The following is a 23,872-nucleotide window of genomic DNA, read 5'->3' as shown; positions in this document are numbered from 1 at the left end:
TTCAGTAGGCGAAGATTCTTTTGGCCAGCCCAGATTCGGTGTGAGGGAAATTAGAGTCTACCCCGGGGAAGGACTGTAGGGGTCACGGGATAAAAGGTGCTACTGCAGCCATCTGTGGAAAAGAGAATCTGTCTCACCTGGCTAGAGACGCACTGCCTGCGCCACACTGCATCATCACCAAAACATACACCTCTCCTTAGCTGTGGTCTTGTCAGGGTTTCAGTTTCGTAGTCATTTGTATGAAAAACTGATTCATATCTGACTTTGCCATGAAACTCCATGAGAGATCATGTATTTTATTAGTTCACACCTGCCTATCACATAGTGAAGCCCTTAGAAATTTTGTTTTTAAACTAAATGAAGAAATAGATTGTCATATTTGCTCATGGGAACTAAAGAAAATACTAGCCATTTCAGTTCCCAGGTTATTACATACTTAATGCAATTTCATGTCCTGGCTTTTTAAAGGCAAAAGTGATTTAAATATCCTTTGCCTACAAATATAACAATTGTTTTCCTCACACATAGTATAATCACAGTACAAGTGCTGTAGTATGTAAGTCAATCCACCAAACTAGCCTAGGATGACCAAAGACAGTCTTATCCAGAGAACTATTTGACAGATGTGTCAGTTTCTCTAAAATAGTCTGCAGCGCCAAAGTGTTGAATACTTTATGATTCTTTTTACCAAGAGCATGCAACTGACATAAAAAGTCCTTTTATCAAGAGCATACAAATCACACAAAAGACTTAAATCAATTTTTGTAACAGAGGTAGAGATGTATTCCCTTTAAATTGTCACATCCTTAGCAATGTCAAGGTGTCTGCAAGGGTTAAAACAGATAGTCAATTTTTAACAAAACATCCAAAATACTTGGCAGAAGCTAGCTAAATAGCCCATGCCCTCTGTGCTCATTATGGTTATGTCTGTTACTATATTTATCATGTTGTACTGAAATCATCTATTGATGTTTCTCTTTTCCTCTAAATTACATAATATATTATACTAAACGAGGGCAGGGACTGCTTTTATTCAAGTCTGCATGCCAACACCAAGCACCGTGCATGGCACGCAGAAGGCACTAACGGTTTTGTGTTGGAGAACAAAAAATTTGCAAAGTGTCACATAAAATCGTAGGAAAAGTGTTTCAAAACCTGAACTAGGGATTGTGCTATGCAAGTTTTTTAGCTATGTAACCTTGGCCATATTATTGAATCTTCCTGAAATTCCAACACCTCATATATAAAGAAGGAATGATGCCCAGTAATTCACAGGGACACTGTAAGGTCTACGTGAGGTGATGTCCATACAGCTTTTCAGCGGAAAAGGAGCTACGCAAATAACAGTTACAGACAAGAATTATCAAGGATTAAAGCAAAGACTTTAAAGTACAAGTTAACAATCAAGAAAAATTGTACTAACAGGGATGAGGAACTTTTTGATTTCTTCCAAAGCATGTCCCATCCTGGCATAAGCTTCTGCAGGTGGGGCAAACACTTCAATGAGAACATGGAGATCATCATTGAGATGGAAGTACTTTGCTTCTCCACTTTTCCTCAACTCTTCTTCCTGGAAAAAAGAAAAAAGAAATCACATTCAAAAATGTGTCATTGTAAGAAATGAAAAAATAAAAAAATAAGTAAATAAAAACTAATCCCCCAAAATAAAAACAATCCATTTGGCATGCGGTTGTCACAGAAAATTCACGAAACAGTAGACACCACTCTAGAAAAGAAGGTTTAAGCTACAAATGTGATCCTGATATTCCCAGGCTTTTACACACACTCCAAAGGCTTCCTACTGCTGCTGGAATAACATCCCACTCCAGATGCTGACTTGTAGGAGCTCCATCATCTGCTCACTTCCACTGCTAGGCTGTCTTCACCTTCTCCAGTCTCCTTTGCTCAGCCCTCAGCAGCAGCTGCCCATGCTTCCTTTGTGCTTCTCAACCTGGCTGAGCTCACGTGCTCACTTCTACACTGGCTATGTGTGTCTGTGATGCTGGTACAAGGCACTTACCACTATCTGAAATATCTTATTTTAAAAAACATGTCTATTTTCTCTTAGTAAAAAGTGATTACCATGGAGCAGACACTGTGACTGCTTTGCTTAGTGATGCATTTTCCATGTCTAGAAAAGTGCTTGGTATACAGATGTTCAACAAAGATTTGTTGAATGAATGATTAAACATTCATTCATTGCTATGTCAATTTGCTCGTTCACATATTCATTCAAAAAACATTTCTACATACCAAGCACTATATTCTGAGAATAAAACAGTGAATAAAACAAAATGAAAGACTTTATTACATTATTTTACACAATTATGACAAAAGTTTTTAATCTTTGTTTCCATAATGAAATGTAGGAGGAAAACTAGGAGGAGAAAAAACAGATTGTTAAGGAACTCCTGATTTTGCTCCTCTCCCTTTTCCTAACTAACCTTCAATGTTAGGTCCTCATTTCAGAATCTGGGTCTTCCATTAATCTTTGTTTCCAATGTTAATATCAGACAGATTAAGATTAACAGAAATCTGAGACTAATTTCCAAAAGATAAGAAATCTTTCTAGTCTTTCAAAAAGGCTATCCCATAACCAAGGGAACCCCAGGAATTCCTGGCAATACCACCTTTTAATTTCACAACTAAGCAAGAGGCCAATGATGAAATGCTAGAGGCACATAAGCCTTGACTTCACCCTTGAAGGATTCAACTTCTGTGACTTGACTATTTGAACTCTTACGAAGAAAAGAAAGACTAATAGACAGAGCCGGAGATGAGCATGGGATTTACTCAGCTACACTTTCATCTCAGCTATGCCGGTCCTAGCCATGTGAGTTTAGACAGACTCTATGTAATCCAATACTTAATTTGCAAAATCTGTTTATTGGTAGCACATGTATGTTAATGCAGAACTACTGAGAACACAAGGGACAGCTTTATACAAATGCTGGTGAAAGGAGACAGTGTATACACTACCTAGTACACTGCCTAACATACAGTAGGCACCAATACATGCTAGCTTCCATCATATTAATAGAAGTATGCCAGAAACTGAATGAAAGGAAAAAACATAAGGGAATGTATGTAAATATAAGCTGCCACAATAGTCTATAAATTTCCTTTGAAATTTGTTTTGACTATAAAAACCATTATCTTACGCCAACTCTTCATTGTTCTAATCAGAATATTTCAACCATCTGATCTGAATCTCTCTCATGGCTCAAGTTTTAAAAATTGGATTCTATGTACAGCGATTCATCTCTGAAAGCACAAATTATTGAAACAAACATTTATCCTTTTCTAATAGAGTACCAAAATAATGATTTTAATTGTTCATTCTTATTCAAGCATTTTTATTTCTATCACAAACTTAAGCTGGACAGAGAGGCTTTCTTATCATAGCTGTAGCCATGGTACAATTCCACAGACAGAGGAGTTATTACCAAACCACTCTATAGATTAATGATGAGAGGCAATGTGTTATTTGGAGAAACACATAGAGGCTGAAATTCTGCATTAAACCCCTAATCCAACATTTATTGTATGACTTGGGCAGGTTACATTACCCTCATCTTAAAGGGGTGATTTTTAAGTGGGGAAAATAATAGTATAGTACTTATCTCAGAAGGCTGTTATGGTAATAAAGGAGTTAGCAAACAAAACGTCTTTAGGATGAAGCCTTGCACCTAATAAGCACTCAGTAAATGATAAATGTAGTAATGATAATTATTATATAACTATCATTTTATTTATTCTATTATTGTATAGCATAGACGATGTAGGCAAAACATCCCGCACGAAGTTTGGCACAAACTGAAGGCTCAACAGACCAGAGCATTGTCATGATTATTATGCTATGTAACCAACTGATATACATCAGTAATGACCCCCATAATTTCATAAACGTAGCGAATAAATGCAGAAGATAAATTATATTCACATTAGATTTTAAATAGTGAACACTTTTAAAATCTGAAAGGATGAGATTAAAATAATAAGGGAATCTCTTTAGAAATAAACATATTAACAGATAACTTCTGAAAACTAAAACTAGTAAAAAGGATCAACTGAAATCAATATTCAAGAATTCAGGCAGTGACGATAATACAGCAGATGGGATACTAGTATAATCTTGTTTTTTGTTGTTGTTGTTGTTGTTTTGGTTTTGGAGACAGAGTCTCGCTTTTTCACCCAGGTTTGAGTGCAATGGCTCAATCTCGGCTAACTGCAACCTCCGCTTCCTGGGTTCAAGCAATTCTCCTGTCTCAGCCTCTGGAGTGGCTGAGATTACAGGCGTGTACCACCATGCCCGGCTAATTTTTATATTTTTAGTAAAGATGGGGTTTCACCATGTTGGCCAGGCTGGTCTCGAACTCCGGACCTCAGGTGATCCCCCCGCCTTGGCCTCCCAAAGTGGTGGGATTGCAGGTGTGAGCCACCGCGACTGGCCAGTATCCATTTAAGTTGCAAACCTGTCACTTAAAGGATGATCTGTGGTCACCCTCAGTAAAATGCTTTTAAAGAATGATGGATCACGTGACAGAGGCTACAGCACAGTATGGGACAAAATGGGGAGGGGAGTACAGGTAGGCAAGAGGTAGACAAAGCTGATGGAAAAGAGTTGAGAGAGAAAATGACAAGACTGGGGGCTTTACATTGTTATCAGTTCAGGCCCAAAGAGCCAGAAGCAAGCTAGAGTGCACTGTTTGCAGCCACAGGTTGATGGGGTCAACAAACAGATGCAGAGTTCAAGTCTGTGTGCAGCTGAATAAAAATGCAGATGCCCAGCCATCTCTCATGTGAGACTCAGGACACTGTCTGGATAACAGCAAAAACCTAAGAATAAATTAAACCTGAGAACAAACTGACATTTGGGAGGATTCATACAACTTTGAGTACTCCAATAGTGAAATGCCACAGAGTCTTCCACAAGGCAAAAGCCTGTCTGGTGATCCTTTTCCCATGTTGCTTACACAGCTGAGGTAGTTCCTGGAAGGGAAATGACAATTCTCACGCTTCACTACTCCTCCTCCTTATCATCTCCTGGCCTACGATCAATCTCTGCTTAATCAAACATGCAGAGAACAAGAGAGCTATGTTAAACCCAGGGAAAAGGCTGCTTGCATACAGTAACTATATTTCCTAGTGTGTGAGCTTCCTCCTAGTCCTCCCAAAACAATGAATTTCTCTAATAAACCCAGATAATATATTCAAATTCTCTGAATCTCAGATCCCAGCAAGCATCAGGGACATTTTACTAGAGTGACTTTACACCAAGGAGAGGAAACACTTAGCCAGTTTGAGAATTAACAGAACTGATTCTGACCTAACGCCACTCCCCTGAGGGCCACCAAGCAGAGTGGGGCTTACGAGATTAGAAGGTAAGGAGACTTGTGGTGCCAGTGCACTGACAGTGGGTTCAGTGGATTCTAAATCCACAATGTATGCTACTCCCCTCCCTGGTTCCTGAGGATCTTGATAAAATATACACAATCAGCCACTTGCAGAATCACCATATTGATTCCCAAAGACATAAAAATGAAAGAATCAGTGAATAGGTGATAAATGATCTGGAAAAGCGGGCCAAGCATGTAAAAACAGGGTGTCCCATGCAAATGCAGAGCAGGCATTCAGCCAGGTAGTCAAGAGGACTCATTGCAGCAGATGCTAGAGCACCTTATTCCCCAGTAGTCTCCATGCAACTCAAGGTGCTCATCAGCAAAATGGCCACGGTGGCTGGGAGGGAAGTTGCATTACTTCATAATACAGATCCCGTCAAAAAGGATGACTGGCTATTGACATGCTGTGTGTCCAATATGCCAACAACAGAGAACCTTGATATGACAATATAATCTGGAAGGCCCACCAAGCCTTGACACCAAGCTGATAATATTTAGGATCCCTTTTATTATATGGGTAGTCAGGCACTTGCTGCTAACTTGGGCATACAATCCAGATAAAGCTTTGCCTTGTTTCCCTTCTACCTGTAAAATTCTTGGTGGATGCCCTGATTACTACCACTGTATGCTACAAAACACTGCTTCTGACCAAGCAGTGGTTCCGACCAACCCCCTTAGTAACAAACTAAGTAAGTGGGACACTGGAATCCTGCTTGTGGGTTTCACTGCTCATATCGTGCATTACCAGGTGGCCTTATTAGAGCATGAACTAAGATATCAGCAAGGGTAGAGAACTTTCCTGCAAAATACACATAATTTCTGACCAACTGGCCAAATATATGTTTTCATTTTCTCCTACTGCCAGAATAGATGAGTCAGGGAATTGAAGTCATAATTTAAGACAGTAATATTTAGTGAGTAATTAAAAAAACCAGGCCATGCACTGGAATCATTTCAAACACCTACTGAAATTCATTTTGAGGCTCTACCCTAAACAAGTAGAGGTAGGGGAATCTGTATTTTTAAACAGTACCCCATAAAAATCTGATACATGTCATGTTTTCCATTGCTGTCGAAAACATATGGGTGCTGGTATCAGAAAACCATGGGTGTGTTAGTCGAAAACAAAAAATTTCTCAAGTTAACCCAGATAATACACTCAAATTCTCTGAATCTCAGTTTCCTTACAGGTAAAATGAGGAAAATATTATCTCCCACCATTTTTCCAAGGATAACATGAAGGAACACATGTAAAATGTTTCACACAGTGCCTGACTCACAGTGGCAGTTCAATAAACAAATACTGGCCATTTTTATTATAAAAGCTATTATTTAGATAGTCTTTTTGTGAGGATGTTGGATTGCGTTGAAATCATCTGTGTTTAAAAAATCACTGTTCAACATTTCACGGTATGTGATCGCTCAATGTGGATCTGATTCTCAGTAAATCTTTTAATAATGAGAAAACAACATGTGTCTTTAGAAAACAATGTAAGTGACACACATTATGATATGAGAAAATTCCTTTCAGAATTGGCATATTTAAGAAAATGATCAATAAAAATAATAGTATTTTTAGCTGGTTAAAAAAATGACTATTAATGTGAATACATCTAAGTAGAACAATTATGTGTTAGAACAATAAGCAATTACTAAAACACTTAAAATCAATTTTAATAACATTCTAAAATGCATACAATATCAAATAAAAAGCAAAAATAATAAAAGTATATACATTATAAACTCAACTATATGTAATGTCTGCACAGAAAAAAAGACTCCAAAAACACTAATCTAAAATGCAAACAGTAACGATGAGACTACAGATAGCTTTTATTTCTTTTCACGATAATTTTAATGTTATCTTACTTCCTACAAGGTGACATATTACAACTGCAATCAAAACTTTAAGTATTATGCTTTTATTTAATGTATGACTATAAATGTTATAGATGCAGGTTTAAGCTGCTACATATTCTGAAGCTGACCAGAGTGACCCAATTTTCTAAACAGTATCACAAATAAATCCCCTTATGTAACTATATATGAATACAGTGGACAATATAAGAGTACGTAATATAACATAACTCACAACTTAGCCATTTTCTATAATATTACCTTGGCCTTGTCTCTCATGGAACCTTTCCCAAGGATGGACATTTTTGTCAAGGTTTCTTCTTGTAAACGCTTCAGAGAATTGCCACGTGGACCCAGAAGTTTCCCCACAAAGTTGAACTAGGAAAAATAAACGACCAAATTTGTAGCATTTATATCTGAAGGAAATTTCTTAATCTTGAACATTAAGAAACACTGTAGTGTTCTACACATCACTGATTAATGGCAAATATTTAAGTTCCTGCTATATGCATCAAAATATGATGTTTCCCACAAACCACATAAAACGGGGCTAAACGTAAAATAAAAAACCCTGATATATTTCTTTATATTTATTTCAGTGATGGCTACATTCCACAACTGTGAATGAAGCTAATTTCCCAGAATTCCTTGGTTGCTATCCTGTTTCAGCACACGTTGAATATCACCATGAATGAACACTTACAGGATGAGAACGTAGGTGAGAAAAAATGACAGCAGGTGTCTCTAACATGCACTACACCGGTCACTGTGGAATACCTGGTTCTTCTACCTGGTCAGCCCTTAGATCTGGTTACTCAATCAGTGAGAGGACTGGCCTAGATGAGTTCTTAAGCATTTGGTGGCTAATGGAAGCTTTACAACAAAATTTATTGCTTCTAAAATAACTAGCTATGGGAATGTGGGCCATTTATTTAACCTTAGGTGTCTGGGGTTCCTTATTCAACAAGCAGAATAGTAGTGAATTAATTAAGGGTATGTCTTCTGTAACCAGACTACCATGATTTAAAACCTAGCCTTTTCTGTTTGCCAGCTGAGTGACCCTGGGCAAGTTACCTAACCGGTCTATACCTCAGTTTCTTCATCTGTAAAACAGGAATGACAACAAGACCTGACTTCATAGGGCTGTTCTGATGATTAAGTCAGTCAATATAAACACTGTTTAAAACAATGCTTGCCAGATAACAGACACTCAATACATACATCTTGAATAAAAAAATAAATAAATAATCAGGAATTTCACACAATTTTTAAAAGCCTTGCTATAATTAAGGTAAATCATGACTACTTCTTGCTTCCAAATAGAAAATCAGCAGGGAGGAAGCTGTTTGCCTTGGCAAGATGCTTGATTACAAACTCACAGAGCAGCCACTTCTTCTGCGATCCATGCCACTGCTGCGCTGCTGTTTCTAAGAGAAAATTGTTCCTCAATTTACCTAACTACGGCAATTGAAGTAATTTTCCTGAAAAAAGTACATATCACTTTTAAAAATCTAAATGGTATTTTTTCCTTCCCACTTTTAATTTTATTGGTCTTCAACCAAAACTCAAATATATATTTTTAATCTTTGCATGTAATTATTTTTTGCTTATTAAAATGTCATTTTCAGTAAAATATTTTTAAATATAAAAGTTATACTTGCAGAGTTTACAAAGTTGAATCCTACTACAGGGTGGAAAAAGTGGAGTAAATGGGAGCAAGAATCACGTGGGACTGGGTACTGACCATACAATCCCACCTGATTCTAGATCCCCATTCACTTTTATTATCTTTCTGACAATTCTATTATTTGGACTTTGGACATCCTGAGATGGATTGCTATCTCTAAATTTCTCTTTTATTATTTGTGTCTGTTTTACTTTCTGGAGAATTTAACTACATTTCCTATATACCTATTGATTCCTTCATTTTTGCTATCAAATGTTTAACTATGAATAAGACTGTCTTATAGCTGTTTCTTCTTTATGGTGTTTTGTTTATATTTTGTGGAAACAATGACATTTCTCATCCTTTCTGAAGATATTAATGACAGCAGCCTGTCCCCACCTTGGAGTTTAAAGTACCTGCTTCTTCCAAGAGTCTCCCCTTCCTCATTTTGTGAGCTGGTCCCTTTCTCTTTTATGGGATTTTATCAGATGTCTGGTAATCCTCTACTATCTGTTCTTAAAAATTCAGGATTGCTGACTGGAAGTTCTGTTTTCATACATGGGACTTGGCAAGAGTAGTCTTCACTGTAAATATGGCAGCTGAGTTATTTTATCAAGAGCTACTGAAATATCAGTATCTATATTTCTTTTCACTTGGGTGAGGCACTTCCCTGAAGAGAGACTCCTCAACCTTTTAAGAGGAGGTGTTAAGTCCAGCTGCCAGAATACTGGGAATCCCATCACTAAGCACACACACTTTTAAAGGAAACAATTCCCTCATTTTCAGTGTGACATCTCACCCTCATCCTCAGTTGTATCTGTCTGTGTCTTAGAGTCTCACAGTTCTCCAATTCGACCTCTTCAAGAAACCTCTGGTCTTTTGCTAGAGTGTGGAGGGGCAGATGTCTGGTTTTATAAGATGAGAACATCTTGTGATCTAACTACTTCTTATACCTTTCAACCAAGTCTACTCTTGTCAGCTCTACTCCATAAATCCACCTTTACCATAATTGCTATCTACAATTCCTGAGGGCTCTTGAGTTTTCCCACAGTAATGAACATGTTTCTGGTTGAATTCTTCTCCACCTGCCAGCTCAGGGTTCTGCTTTCTCTGGTCTCCATTACCATTTATCTATCTATTTTGCAAGCACCAAAATTTTATAGACATCATTTGCCTATTGTCTCACTCTCCCATTCTTGTGATCTTCATAAATTCATGCCTTTTTATTTCATTTATATTTATTTTAAGAGGTTTCAAAAAGGGAGCAAAAATAAATTTTGATAGTCAGATAGTCATAATTATCTTGCATCTTAAGTGGTCAAATAGTTCCCAAGTGATAAAAATTAAGAGGCTTTAGAAATCAATCCAAACATCTAATTTTATATGGAAGAATCTGAAGTCCACAGAGAGATATGATTGATTAAAGGTCACTTGACAGCATTCTAGGCAAAAAGAAAAAGCATTTTATATGACTTTTATATACCTTTAGGGGTTTATTTTTTCCACTTCTGTTAGTGTTTTGTTCACAAAAAGCATATAAATGAATACTGTGACAACCAGAAACACTTTTATTTTCCCTTCTTTTTCCTCTTAACTCGGTTGGTTCAACCATTATCTCCCTGTCAAGTTAGTTCAATCTCCCCAGTCAAATTAACCCTCCCGAGTCTCAGACTTTTCATCCACAAAACACAGATCATACTACCTACTGCGGGTGCAGGTTGCATGAATTAAATAAGAAAGTATATGAAAATCACCCACGAGAGCAGCCAGCAGATTGTGTATACTTGATGCCAAATTAGTAATAAATAGATGAATTTAACTGTTGTGGATATATACAATTTTATCTGAACAAGACCCACCTTCTCTGGAACTGCCGCCCCTTCAGAACCTATGGCAAGTGGGACAAGGCTACCAAGGGAGCCACCACACTGAAAATGGCATGACCTGGCCCAGGCCACCCAGATCAGCCACAGAATTGGTCTTTGACCGGAAGTCAAGAGATTCTGAGATTTAGAACTAATTATGTGGCTACTGAACGTCCTGAGAGCTGAGTCACAATAGTGGTAATGTGCTTGGTTGCTCCGTCAGGTTCTCAAACTGCAGATGTTGCATCACCTTCCTGTGGGACATGTGGAAATATTTAGCATGTTTATTCGGTTGTCACAATGGCTAGGGTCACTACTGGGACTTACGGGCAAAGGCCTATAATGTCGGACATCAGAAATAGATGGTCCCGCCCTTCACAGAAGTGTCCTGTTTAAAATGTCAGTTGTGGCCCGGGTAAGAAATACTGCTAGAGGGAAAAGCCACAGACAATTTCCTAGGCTTAAAGTCCTTATTACTATCTTCTCCATTGGCAAGTTCAATTCCTCCATGCATTCCATATGATACCCTAAGGTAGGTTTTATTTGTTGTTGCTTGTTTTTTTAAGAAAAAATCCTTCAAGCTAGTCACAGTACTCGCAACAAGAAAAGGCCTCACCAACAGATGGACTGAGTATGTATTTTGGACTTTCTGGATGACACAAACAATAAACAATGAAAGCAGCACAGTTCTCTTATTTGCCATTAGTCCCATAACACCTCCTGATGTCCACTTGCTATGGGTTCTGAAGGGGTGTCATCACACAGTGCCCCCATCTTATCAGCAATGTGAACACAGTGGTTGCTTAGCATTTCTAGCCTTCAGTTTCATAATTTCCAGGTGTGGCTTATAAAAGTCACTACATTTCAGGGTTATTATGAAGATTAAAATATCAGATAAAGTGCTAAGCGCTGTGACAATGTTGAATTTTACCTGAGCAGCCCTGTGCACCTAAAAACAGTGATGATTAAGAAATCTTCCCACCCTTTTGTGTTTCTGGAAAGTGCTTGTTGCAAAGGACCACTCTTACCCACATGACTTAGATAAGACTCACAGATGATCCTTTATTTACCTACAGCAAGAACAGACACAAACCCTCACCATTTCCATTATTTTGCCCCTCAAAAATTAGCTGAACTGTTTGTTTCCACTGATCAATCAGAAAAAGACATATCCTGAGTAAGTTAAACTTTGCTTCCACTTCTCTCCTTTCTTCAGACCCCTGAACTTTGACCCATCTTCCGTCTGAACCAGCAGACAAGCTCTACCTGAAGGACCTTTTGGAAAAAAAGCCAAAGGGGTAGTGTTGTCTGATCACCGTCCCATCCTGCCACTGCCACCCATTCATCCCACTGCCCCACACTGTTCTGGCCTCAAGCACTTCACCCAAGAAAGGAAAGCCCTTTTCTGCCTGATTCCTGAGATGTAACTTACAGTTTTCACGGTCAGGTCTTTCTCCCTTTTTAATAACCCCTCTCCCTATTGCCCATAGTCTCTTTCTGTGCTCTTGCAATCACCTTTTCAAATAGTCTCTCCTTATCCATGTCCTGATTTGCTTTTTATTTTAAAACTATATCTGCAAGACAGTAAGAAATAAGAAAATACATTTTAACATTCATTTGTATAAATAATCTAATTTGTCCATTAATACATATTCATTATTAATATTAATATTCATTTATTAATAATTTTATTTGTTCACTTACATGGAAATTATCATTTTACTAATTTACAAATTATAATTCCTAATAATTTTTCTCCGGATGTCAATTATTGTATCTCTCACAGACATACAAATGTTACATTTTTAAACACAAACCACCCAAAGTCCCATTATTTTCTCCATTAAAGATTAGCTGAACTGCTTGTTTCCACTAATCAGGAAAAGTCACATACCCTGAGTTGGTTTTTGAGTGATTATGAAGATGGTATAACAACATATAGTAACTATATTTGAGTTTCACTGCATGATGTATAAGCTACATTAATTATATTATTCACTGGCAAAGACCTAATGCCTTTCTGAACTGGCTTTAATTGATCTAAACTATATTTGTGACATGACACTGTTCCGTGGGGAGCAATTACAGTTAAGCTGTCATTTCATAAACAACTAAATCTCAAGAACATGTCATGGTCCCCATTAAAAGGTTTCCCGTAACTGAGTGCTCACCAAAAAGTTGATTAGTATAATAAAGGGCTATTTTACTGACCTCTAACACAACACTCAACACTGAATTTGGAAACTCCGCCACCAAAGCTTCAAACATGCTCTTCTTCCAGAGTCCCTTAGCCCAGCAAATGGAGCCACCGTCTTTGCAGCAACTCAGGCCTGAAGCCTGCCGCCTCCTGCATGAAGGCACTGACTAGGCCTGTGTGTTCACTGCTTTCTCTCTCCAACATGAATAGAGAGGGCGTTTAATACATCTTAATGATCTAATTAGTTATATGTTAATGATTTTACCTCCGAAACATCTCTTAAACTTGTCCATTGTCTTCAGTCCTACCACAACCACCCTAGTCTAGGCCCTCATCTCCTCTCCCTGGACCGCTGCAGAGTCTTTTCTCTGTATCCACTTCCATTTCCTTCAATCAACAGAAAGGTCTTTTTAAAACACAAGTTGCCCATATTACATCTCTGCTTAAAATACAACGATGTGACTGTCCTGCGAACCTGAGTGCCAACGTTTTGCTACTGCTGTGAAAAGCCCTCCCGGAGCAAGCTCTGGCTCACCTCTCTAGCCTCAACACATTTCTGCTTTTAATTTTAGCCATTCGGGATTTTTTTCAGCTTCTCAAAACTGCTGCGCTCCAAGAACTGCACATTCAGTTCAGACGTACAGAGTTGGAAGGAACGTCATATCCACCCTTTAAACAATTAAAAAAAAAAAAAAAAAAAAAACCTGGACAGAAAGCAAATTAACACTGAAGTCCCTGGGCAAAAATTATTTCTCCCTGTAGGTATCTCTGTCCAGGCATCTACAGGGAGGAATAAAACTCAAGCATTTGCTCATCTGGGGTGGGCTAACATGAGAGTATGAAGCCCTGGAAACCACCCAATTAGAAAAGTTGAAACCTTCTTAAAAGCTTTTTCTGCAAAAAATCCCTCCTAGCCCCCAGGCACTCACAGAGAAAGTCAAAGAGAATAAAGAAACCACTTCCTCTGGGGAGCCAGTGGGGGATAAGGGATTGGTGAAATCCACCCAGATCCACCTATCCTATATCCTTCTCCTGAACAAAAGCCTAATCTTCAGGAGGAATCGGTGTTGAAGGCACCATCTTAGAAGCAGAGACCATGCCCTCGCCACACAGTAAACCTGCCAGTGCCTTGACCTTGAACTTCCCAGCCTCCAGAACTGTGAGAACATAAATGTATGTGCTTTATACATTCCCCAGTCTCAAGTATTTTATGGCAGCAGCACAAATGGACTCGGATACCTTCTGGTATTTAAAAAGAAAAGTCACATTCTGCAAAATTAAGTGACCCATAGGATAAAAAAAGAAAATTTCTAATACAGTATTTTGCAATTGAGTTAAACTTCTTGGCCTAACACACATACAAATATATAATAACTATTCTATCCCATAAAGACCATAATGTTATATTCAATTAAAGACATCAAAACTTTTTTCAGAACAAACTATATTCTACAGAAATTATGAGTCCCTATTTGCAAGTAACAGGTATAAACTACATGATTTTCACACAACCTTAACTGACTTGGCAATGAGAATATTAGGGACAGAAAAGTTCCACTTTAAGGCTATCTTGGTTATCCACTACTACATAAGAAACTACTTCCAAATTGAATGATCTTGAAAAATAACTGTCTTATTTATTTGCTCACAATTCATCAACTTCGGCACTGTTGGGGGCAGACAGGCTCATGAGTTAGTGGTGGCTGTCAGGGGAGACCTCGATTCCTGCTGGTTTGCCTGACTCTTCACCTAAGTATCTTAAGCTTCCGCTTACCATGGTAGCCTCGGCATGATAGGTTTGTCCATGGTGTCTGATTTCCAAGATGAGAAAAGCAGAAGCTAGAAGTCTTTCTTAAAGCTCAGGCTTGGAACTGGCATTGTGTCAGTTCTGCTGCGTGCAATCAGGTAAGTGAGATGCAGAGTCAGACAAACTCCAGGAAGGGCACCACGCAGGGCCTGAAAGCTTGCATGTGTGGTCATGGGGGCAGAGCACAATATGTACACTACACCACTGATAAAAATGACAAAGCATCACTGATCAAAAAGTCAAATTTTAATACCCTCAAACATTACGGTCTTTTCTAAGGCCTGGCGAGCTACCTGCCTGCCACCTTCTTTTTCCTAAGTTGGGAAGCAAGGTGGTGATTTCTCTGAGCGCAGAAACCCTGTCTTACTCATCTTTGTACCTCAATGACTGTCTAGAACAGCACTAACTTATGACAGGCAAGAGATATTTCATGCATACAGAAGTGAATGACAAATGCCAACTGAAATTAATGCCCAAAAAGTATTAATCACTACCCAAGACGTTAATTAAAACAAAACCTAGAATATACTACACAGGCAGAAACGAAAGGAAGCACATGTTTGGTATATGGGGACTAACTGGCCAACAAGGACTTGTAATTGAGCTTAAGTTCTAAGTGTTTATTTAAAAATGTTTAAAAAGACACCCGAGAAGAACTGTAAAATAAAGGATATTAGTATTAGATAAACAATGTAAATTTATTTCTCTAGAGGTGGGTCTAAAGTAGAAAGTAAAAAGGAGGATATAAAGAATTTTTTAAAAAACAGTTTGGATACAGTACAAGATACAGACAGTTCTCGACTTACAATGGTTCAACTTAGGATTTTTTTGACTTTATGATAGTGTGAAAACAAAACACGTGCAGTAGGAAACTTTATTTCCAGTATCCATACAACCATTCTGGTTTTTCAATTTCAGTTCAGTATTTGATAAATTACATGAGATATCCAAGACTTTATTATAAAATAGGCTTTGTGTTAAATGATTTTGCCCAACTATAGGCTAATGTTGAGTGTTCCCAGCATATTTAAGGCAGGCTAGGCTAAGCTTTGATGTTCAGTAGCTTAGGTGTGTCAAATATATTTTTGACTTATAATATTTTTAACCTACAAGGGGCTTATTGGGCAAAAACCCCACTGTAAGCTGAGGATCGGTATATATCGCAAATCAGTTTAACAGCTAAGAAACTGTGAGAAAGGAAGAAGGCCAGAAAGCATGTCCATCAGTACATCCCATGGTGACAGCAAATGTAAACACTACCTATAGGTTATTACCTCAAATATTCCACAGTAAAGTTAAGTTAGGCAATGTAAGAATTATCCCCACCCACATTTACACCTTTGCTCCTTCAGTGGGTACCGTGTGTGTATACACACACATATTTATCTATCTAAAAATCATATGCTTGTCCTATCACTGGTTAATACTGCAATACTTACCTAGGCCAAGAGATTCATCATTAACACTACTATACATAGAGAAATAGTTCCGATTGAGAAGACTGTTCTTGTCATATCCAACTGGATCATAGTTGTTTTTAATTTTTTTATAAGGCTGAGTTGTACTAGGCACAAAAGAAGTATCAGCTCTGTGGTTTTCTCACTAATTTAGATTGTATTTATCAACAACCTTTAATTAACAGTGTCTTTTGCAGTAATATTTGCCCACTGGAGGACATGTTTAATTAAAACTAGCTAATATAACCCATAAACCTGCAACCAGGCACATATGAATAGCTGTATGCCCCAGTACACTCGAAGCAAATGAATTACTAAATGGTGTTTTGTTTTCACATCATCATAAAGTGAAAAAATCCTAAGTTGAACCAATGTAAGTCGAGAACTGTCTGTATCTTATACTGTCTCTAAATTTTTTTTTAGAAAATTCTTTATATCCTCCTTTTTACATTCTACTTCAGACCCTCATCTAGCAAAATACATTTATATTGTTTATCTAATACTAATATCCTTGTGAGATCCATTGTGGAATACCCCCTTTCACTTCAGGATACTGTCTCAAAGTGCATATAACTCAACTTAGATGAGTCATGTAAGGGTACTGTATTAATCCCTGCACTAAATATTAATAAAGTTTAATTTCTGAAGAGCATACGCTCTGGAGTCAGACTTCTAGGATTCAAGTACCTGCTACGTAGTAACTTTTAGCAAGTTACTCAACTTCTCTTCTGCGTTCTTCCATGTTTTTCATATGTTAACAGGAAATAATAATGTCTATCCCACATTATAAAGATTAAATAAGTTAATAGTAAAGTGCTTAGAATAATGTCTCGCACACAGAAAACCATTCCGTGTGTGTACACACACATAAACAGAAGTCTACACATAAATAGAAGTTCTACTGTATTTTCCCAGCACCTAATTGTATTAGAAAGCATGCACCCCTCTTTGGAGAACACCACCCAAGGACTCGCTTTCTATACTTTACTGGGGAGAACAAAAACTGTCAAAGAACATCTTTAGTTTGTAATCTACACTTACCTGTTTTCTGCCCAAGGACAAAAATACAAAGGGAGAACAAACAAGGTTTATTTTCCCTTTATTCTCTTGAAATGAAAGAACAGATCAATACCTTTATTAGCTCAATGGGACATTTTAAGTTTAATCTTGACCACTAACATAATGATTACTTAAATAAATTACCATTCTTGGTATTCAGGATTCTGATGTCATTTGAATTATATCAGTGTAGTAAATGCCAAACTCTAAACAATAGTAAACCTAACAATGGACTTCGGACCATGGCATTCACATGAAATGGAGTAGCCTCCTCAGAAACAAAACCCTTGTTTCTTAGCATAGTTGCTGAGTCGAGCTTAGCATTGCAAAATCATTTTCAAGATTCTGATAATCACCCCTGAAAATAACAATCACTTTTTACATGGGCATTTTAACGTCCTAAGAGTAAGTCATTCCAAACTTGTGTTTAGGTGTTTGTTTATTTCAATATCACAAATATTTCAGGGTTCCCATCTAGATATAGACAATTCCATGCCCAAGTAAAGCACTGAAGGCATTCCAGAATATATTCCTTATGATTTAAACAAATGTTATGATCCACTATTTCCCATAATGAAGTCATTCTAGCCCGACAGTTATTCTACCCTTCTCCCTCATGTCTGTTAATGTCCTGAATTTATTCTTAAAGACTAAATTTAATTTCATCCATAATTATTTCTCTAGAAATAACTCTCCATCACTTCTTTAAATTCCATGCTGTGCCTCTACTTTTATAATATTAAATCAATCTTTATCCTGTATTATTTAGTAAAATTTATCATTTCCCCTATTAGATTATGAATTACTGGAGAGTAAGTAGGACCCCACATTTAATTAATCACTTTTCCTATATAATGGTTTCTCAATAAATACTTGTGGAGTTAAAGCTTATTTTCCTCCAGATTGAATGGCACTATTCAATAAGGTTTTTATTGATTTTTTGTTGTTGTTGCAGAGATTACAATACATTACAGTTATAAATACTATTACTTAAATATATTAATTTTCCAACTATAGATCACTAGGTATTATTAGTAGTGGTTGAGATTATTTGGTGTTGCTCCATTGACTGTAATTTTAACCTAATATCTATTTCTAAATGATAAACAGCCCAATTTATTTAGATGTTAGTAATGCTAAAGATCAATGAAGTGTACAAGCGACTTTTCCAGAATATAATATGAGCAAAATAAACATAGACATACACCCACAGGCACACACAAGTAATATACAATCTGAAATAAGCTATCTTACACACTTGCTATCTGCATTTGCTCAAGGTTGGATATTCCAGGAGGAAGTGTGTGGAGGACAAGCTATGAAGCCCATAAACATGAAATTGTTAATCCAGAAAATCCCAGACTGCAAAAGTCAGGCTGCAAGTGGGAGAATTAAATGGAAGATTTAAAATCAAAGGCAAGAAACTGATACAGCAAATAATCTATTGCAATAGATAGGGTAAGGGGTAACAGTGTTCTAATTAAGGAGTGAAATGAAATGTAAAGAGAGATAGATGGTAATTCATTTAGAAAGTAAATGAATGGTATCTGAAGGATGGAGGCAAGCAGGTCAATGAGGGAGAAGTGTGTAGGCAAAAATTATGTTCTGGTATCTGTAATGGGCACTCAAATACATGTGCTGTCTGTCATTTACTCAAGTAAAGAACACAGGAAAAAGTCAAGGTTGGCCAAGAAGAGGAGGTATGAAGTTGAGATATGGACATGGCAAATCTCTAAGATGTCTGTGGGATATCCAAGTGGAAGTGTCCTGTGGCCATTTGGTCTAACAGTCGGGAACAGAGACAGGTGACACACCCAGTGCCAGAAAGCACAGGTCGGGCTAGCTCATAAGCCTGATTTCTTTCTCTATAATCATGATTCTCAGTCTGCCTTTGTATTATGTGTCCATTTTTCATGTAATTACATATTATTTCTTTTAATGGAAATTTATAGTTCAGTCTACGGCATGAATTTTTGCCATTTTCCTCCAAAAGACTGCATCCTAGAAAAGAGGGATTATGTTCTGTTCACATTTCCTATCTCCAGTACCAGTACAGTCACGCAATGTTCAAGTTGGTACAATTTGGTGATCCTTATGGAGCCCAGAGCCAAAATAATCAGTATAGTAATATCCAAGATACATAAGCCCAGCAGTACATTGCTAAAGCACTAACAATATTTTTACTTTTTGGCTCAGCAATAGGCATAGAGATGTATCTTCTATGATGTACCTCAAAGTAAGCAGAGACGTAATTAAAGAGTTAAATATAACAAAATTCATCACACACTTTAATTTCTAAATTTACTGCTTTGTGACCAACGTACATGTAATAACATGTAATAGACTGTTTCTAGTCTTTTAAATGTAATAAAAATTTCAGGGGCTTATATATAAGGATTATAATCAAATTTTTAATTATTCATTGGCTCAGGAAAATAACACCAATGATAATAATATGCCCCCAAACAATATCACTACATTATTTCAGGAACCCCTCAGTATATGCCTGGCTGTTTTTGGATTTCACTTATCAAATTTAAGTTCAAGTGTTGCTTTCTGCCTCAATAATCAAGCACTGTAAGGAGAGCAAACGTTAAGATTTAAATTCCCTCCACAATATGTCTGAAATGCTGTCATATTTGTAAATACCAACCTAAATAACTTCCCAATTCTCACAGACAGGGGCTGTGTCGCAAGACCCAAGTCCAGAGCCTGTGACAACAGGACAAACGTAGCTTCTGAAGATTTACTCTTCCTGCTGCCGCTTACCGGTTCTTTTCCTTCCAGTTCCCACTACAAGACGTGGGTTGACAAAATGAGAAAGTAGAAGGGAACCATCCATCATAAAACAATGGCCATTATGGGCCAATCAGTTTCTCTACATTTATATAATCCATAGTGGCCTTTCTACTTTATCATAGGCCCAAGATTTAATGAATACCAGGAGTGACTCACAGTAAATAAATGTATCCTTACGTGATTATTTTTAATATCAGGCTGCCTTGACGTCAACAAGATTCAAAATCCCAACTAGCCAGCTGCTATGGTTTGAATGTTTCCCCTCCAATTCATGTTGAAAATGGCCCCTTTGGGGGTAATTAAGAGGTAGAGCCTTTTGGGAAGTGCTGAAGTCATGAGGACTCTGCCCCCATGAATGGATTCAAGCCTTTTAAAAGGGCTAAGGTAATTAGCTGAGGTTCTTTTTGCTCTTCTGCCTTCTACGGTGCTAGGAGGCAGCAAGAGGGTCCCCACCACACACCAAATGCAAGTGGCTTGATCTTAGATTTCCCAGCCTCCAGAAATGTAAGAAATAAATTTCTGTTCTTTATAAATGACCCAGTCTCAGTATTTTGCTATAGCAGCGCAATGGTCTAAGACAACCAGATTAGTTTTGGCACTGTGGATACAAAAAACTAGCATACATGTACATTATCACTTTATTTTTAGAGGTAAATTATCAAATGAACATCAAAAATCATTTTCACATAAATTATCTGAAAAAATATTATGTCTCTGAAAATCAATCAGGAGCAACAAAAATGGCAACATTTAACATATGTCTATGACTGCAAAATATTTACTATCCTAGGAAATCTGTAAATCCATGATGATTTCCATGGAACAGGCTTCTACCAAGTAGTAATTTAAGGGGTTTTAAATTGTCTATGACATACTATAGTACAAGGAAAAAATGCAAGCCCACTTCAAAAAGGCAGTTTCCCTGAAACTTCAGGAACAGACATGTTTTATATCTCAAAGATCCTTAACTTAACCATTTATATGAGGAGAACAAATACATCACAATCCCAACATTCAGATTATAGAAAAACTTTTAACGTTAGAAACTTTTGCTGGTTAAGACAAAGTTACTGCAAATAGTATGTATACAGATTTGAATGCTTAGAGGCTAAAAGAACAACTATCAAATTAATAAATTTAATAAACCTAATTTAAACTTATAGACATAACATAGCACACTAAACCTCGAAAATCACAATCACAGTACAAAAATACCTCCTGAGTAAAAATCTCAGGCACATTTTTCCCCAAAAAATTGAAATCTTTTTTATCTTAATAAAGGTTACACTAAGTTATTAAAACATTCACGTACAGAAACATGTAAAGTAGAAAAATATCACAAAAACCTATCCTCCAGAAAATAACTGCTATTAAGATTCTGGTTCGCTTTTTCAAATAATTCTACAACTTGGATCCTGTATTTTCTGTATCTTGACTTTTCTTTTTTCACTTAATAATATAGCATAGACACTTAAAACACAGCATTATGCATAGAGATATAATGTATTTAATGTCATATTCCAACTCACTTTTTAAAATGGTCCATAAGCATTCTTTCACCCCAGCATGACTATGCATGTGGCATTCCCTCTCCTGAAATAGTCTGCCATCATTAAGCACCTGGAGGAGCCTCATCGTCTACAACAGTTCAAATGTCATTCTCTACTTTAACTTCACAGGACCTTTGGCCAATGCCATCCACATTCTGCTCCCTTACCACTTAATTTACGTCTTCTATAAAAATCTGTCTAGTCAAATAAATTGGCTTGGAATTTCCCAAATGCCTTCTGTGCTTCAATATAGTGCTCCTCAGTCGCCACCCTTCAATTTCACTGTCTCACTTCTGACCCCAGCCAGCCAGCCTCGTTAGTGACAACCTCCTTAGAGCAGCCTTCTCTGAGCCTATCACCAGGACCCTCCTCTCTGTCCTTTCAGCGCCCCCTGTTTTATTAATATTAACTTATTCATCTGCATTCACCAAAAAACTGGCATTTTTTTGAGCCCAAAGACCATGACTTAATCACTTCTATTTTTCCAGAACAATGTCTGGCTCAGAGAAGACCCTCAATAAATGCTAGGTATAGACAGAGCCGGATCCACTGTCGGATGAACCAGTGGAAAAAAAATAAATGTAAACCCTAAACCGTAATGTATCTGTAGGTCCTCAAAGACAGGGTACCTTGTTCCAATGTTGATTTGGCATTTATTTTTATTTTTATTTATTTATTTATTTTTAAATTATTATTATACTTTAAGTTCTAGGGTACATGTGCATAACGTGCAGGTTTGTTACATATGTATACTTGTGCCATGTTGCTGTGCTGCACCCATCAACTCGTCAGCACCCATCAACTCGTCATTTACATCAGGTATCACTCCCAATGCAATCCCTCCCCCCTCCCCCCTCCCCCCTCCCCATGATAGGTCCCGGTGTGTGATGTTCCCCTTCCCGAGTCCAAGTGATCTCATTGTTCAGTTCCCACCTATGAGTGAGAACATGCGGTGTTTGGTTTTCTGTTCTTGTGATAGTTTGCTAAGAATGATGGTTTCCAGCTGCATCCACCATGTTCCAAGCTGGCACTGATCAGCACCAGAGGTTAAGGTTTATCTGCAAAAAACCCATGGAGAACAATTTCCATAGCTTCTTAAAAAAACTTCCAAAAAATTCATAAAACAGCATTTAGAATTTCACCCTTTACATGCTCAGATACATAACTCAAGAGAGTGAATATACATTAAGGTCTGAACACTAAATGATTCATGTGTCCAATGCTGTGTCATTGAAAGAGTGTTGAAAATGGTTCATTAAGGGAATAGATATTATTCAATTAATAGAAATCACTTTATCAGATGGAGTTTCACAAACAGTAGTTCTCTCTTGCCCCAGAAGCTGGAAGTGTACCATCAGCACTAATTCCACACTACACTGTTCTCTACTCACAGCTATTACAGAGGGGTATATCCTGTTCGTTTCCTCCAGTTCATTCTATTAACTGACACAAGCATGAAAACTTCTTAGGATTGATTGCAGTGCTACATTAGCTTGAAACAGGGCTGGCTTTAAACTTGTATGCTCCATTATGCTAAGCAGAAATACTGTTTTTCAGTATCCTGAAAGCAGTAGACTTCTAAATGGTCTACTTCAGACATTGTTAAGTACTTGAAATAGACTCTAATCTCAAACACAGAAATTATAATTTTTCTTTCATTACCTCAAAGCCGACAGTGAAAAACAATATTTGAGATTTTATTTCATATACTTTATTGATGTTATGAGTCAATAATGATGTGAACATGTTCTGAGAAATGCATTGTCAGATGATTTCCTCATTGTGCAAACATCAAAGAGTATACTTACACAAACCTAGATGGCATATCTTACTGTATACCTAGGCTATATGGTATAGCATATTGTTCCTAGGCTACAAACCTGTTCCTCACGCTACTGTACTAAGTACTATAAGCAATTGTCACACAATGGTAAATATTTGTATTTCTAAACATCGAAAAGATACAGCAAAAATACAGTACTATAATCTTATGGGACCACCATCATATATGCAGTCCATCATTGACTGAAATCACTATGCAGCACATGACTGCACTTTATTTTATTTCATTTACAAACTTGGAGACAACAAAGTATTAGTTTCAGGTTAATCATCATCAACTAGACTATGAACTACTTAAAGACAGGGTCTATAATCTGGTCATCTTTGTATCTATTGCATATTAAGTATACAGGCCATATGAAGCATAAAGA

The 23,872-nt window shown here is 37.3% G+C and overlaps 1 protein-coding gene across 7 annotated transcripts in view; it reads right to left on the bottom strand.

Annotated features, from left to right (window-relative positions):
- The window catches only part of KHDRBS3 (KH RNA binding domain containing, signal transduction associated 3), a 200,531-nt gene that overhangs the window by 103,735 nt on the left and 72,924 nt on the right, over positions 1 to 23,872 (bottom strand). For all 7 annotated transcript variants that reach the window (XR_006700538.2, XR_006700539.2, XR_012416666.1 and 4 more), the window contains exons 3-4: positions 7,521 to 7,637; positions 1,424 to 1,570 (exon numbers count right to left, since the gene is read on the bottom strand). Coding sequence is in view for 3 of the 7 variants with exons in the window: in XM_045398742.3 (XP_045254677.1) it covers positions 1,424 to 1,570; positions 7,521 to 7,637 (264 nt within the window). In the remaining 4 variants the exon portion in view is untranslated. The remainder of the gene's footprint in view (positions 1 to 1,423; positions 1,571 to 7,520; positions 7,638 to 23,872) is intronic.

This window comes from Macaca fascicularis, chromosome 8 (assembly GCF_037993035.2).
Source record: "Macaca fascicularis isolate 582-1 chromosome 8, T2T-MFA8v1.1".
Taxonomy (NCBI): domain Eukaryota; kingdom Metazoa; phylum Chordata; class Mammalia; order Primates; family Cercopithecidae; genus Macaca; species Macaca fascicularis.
The sequence above is the reverse complement of the archived record's forward strand: the minus strand, read 5'-3'. Positions and strand labels throughout refer to the sequence as shown.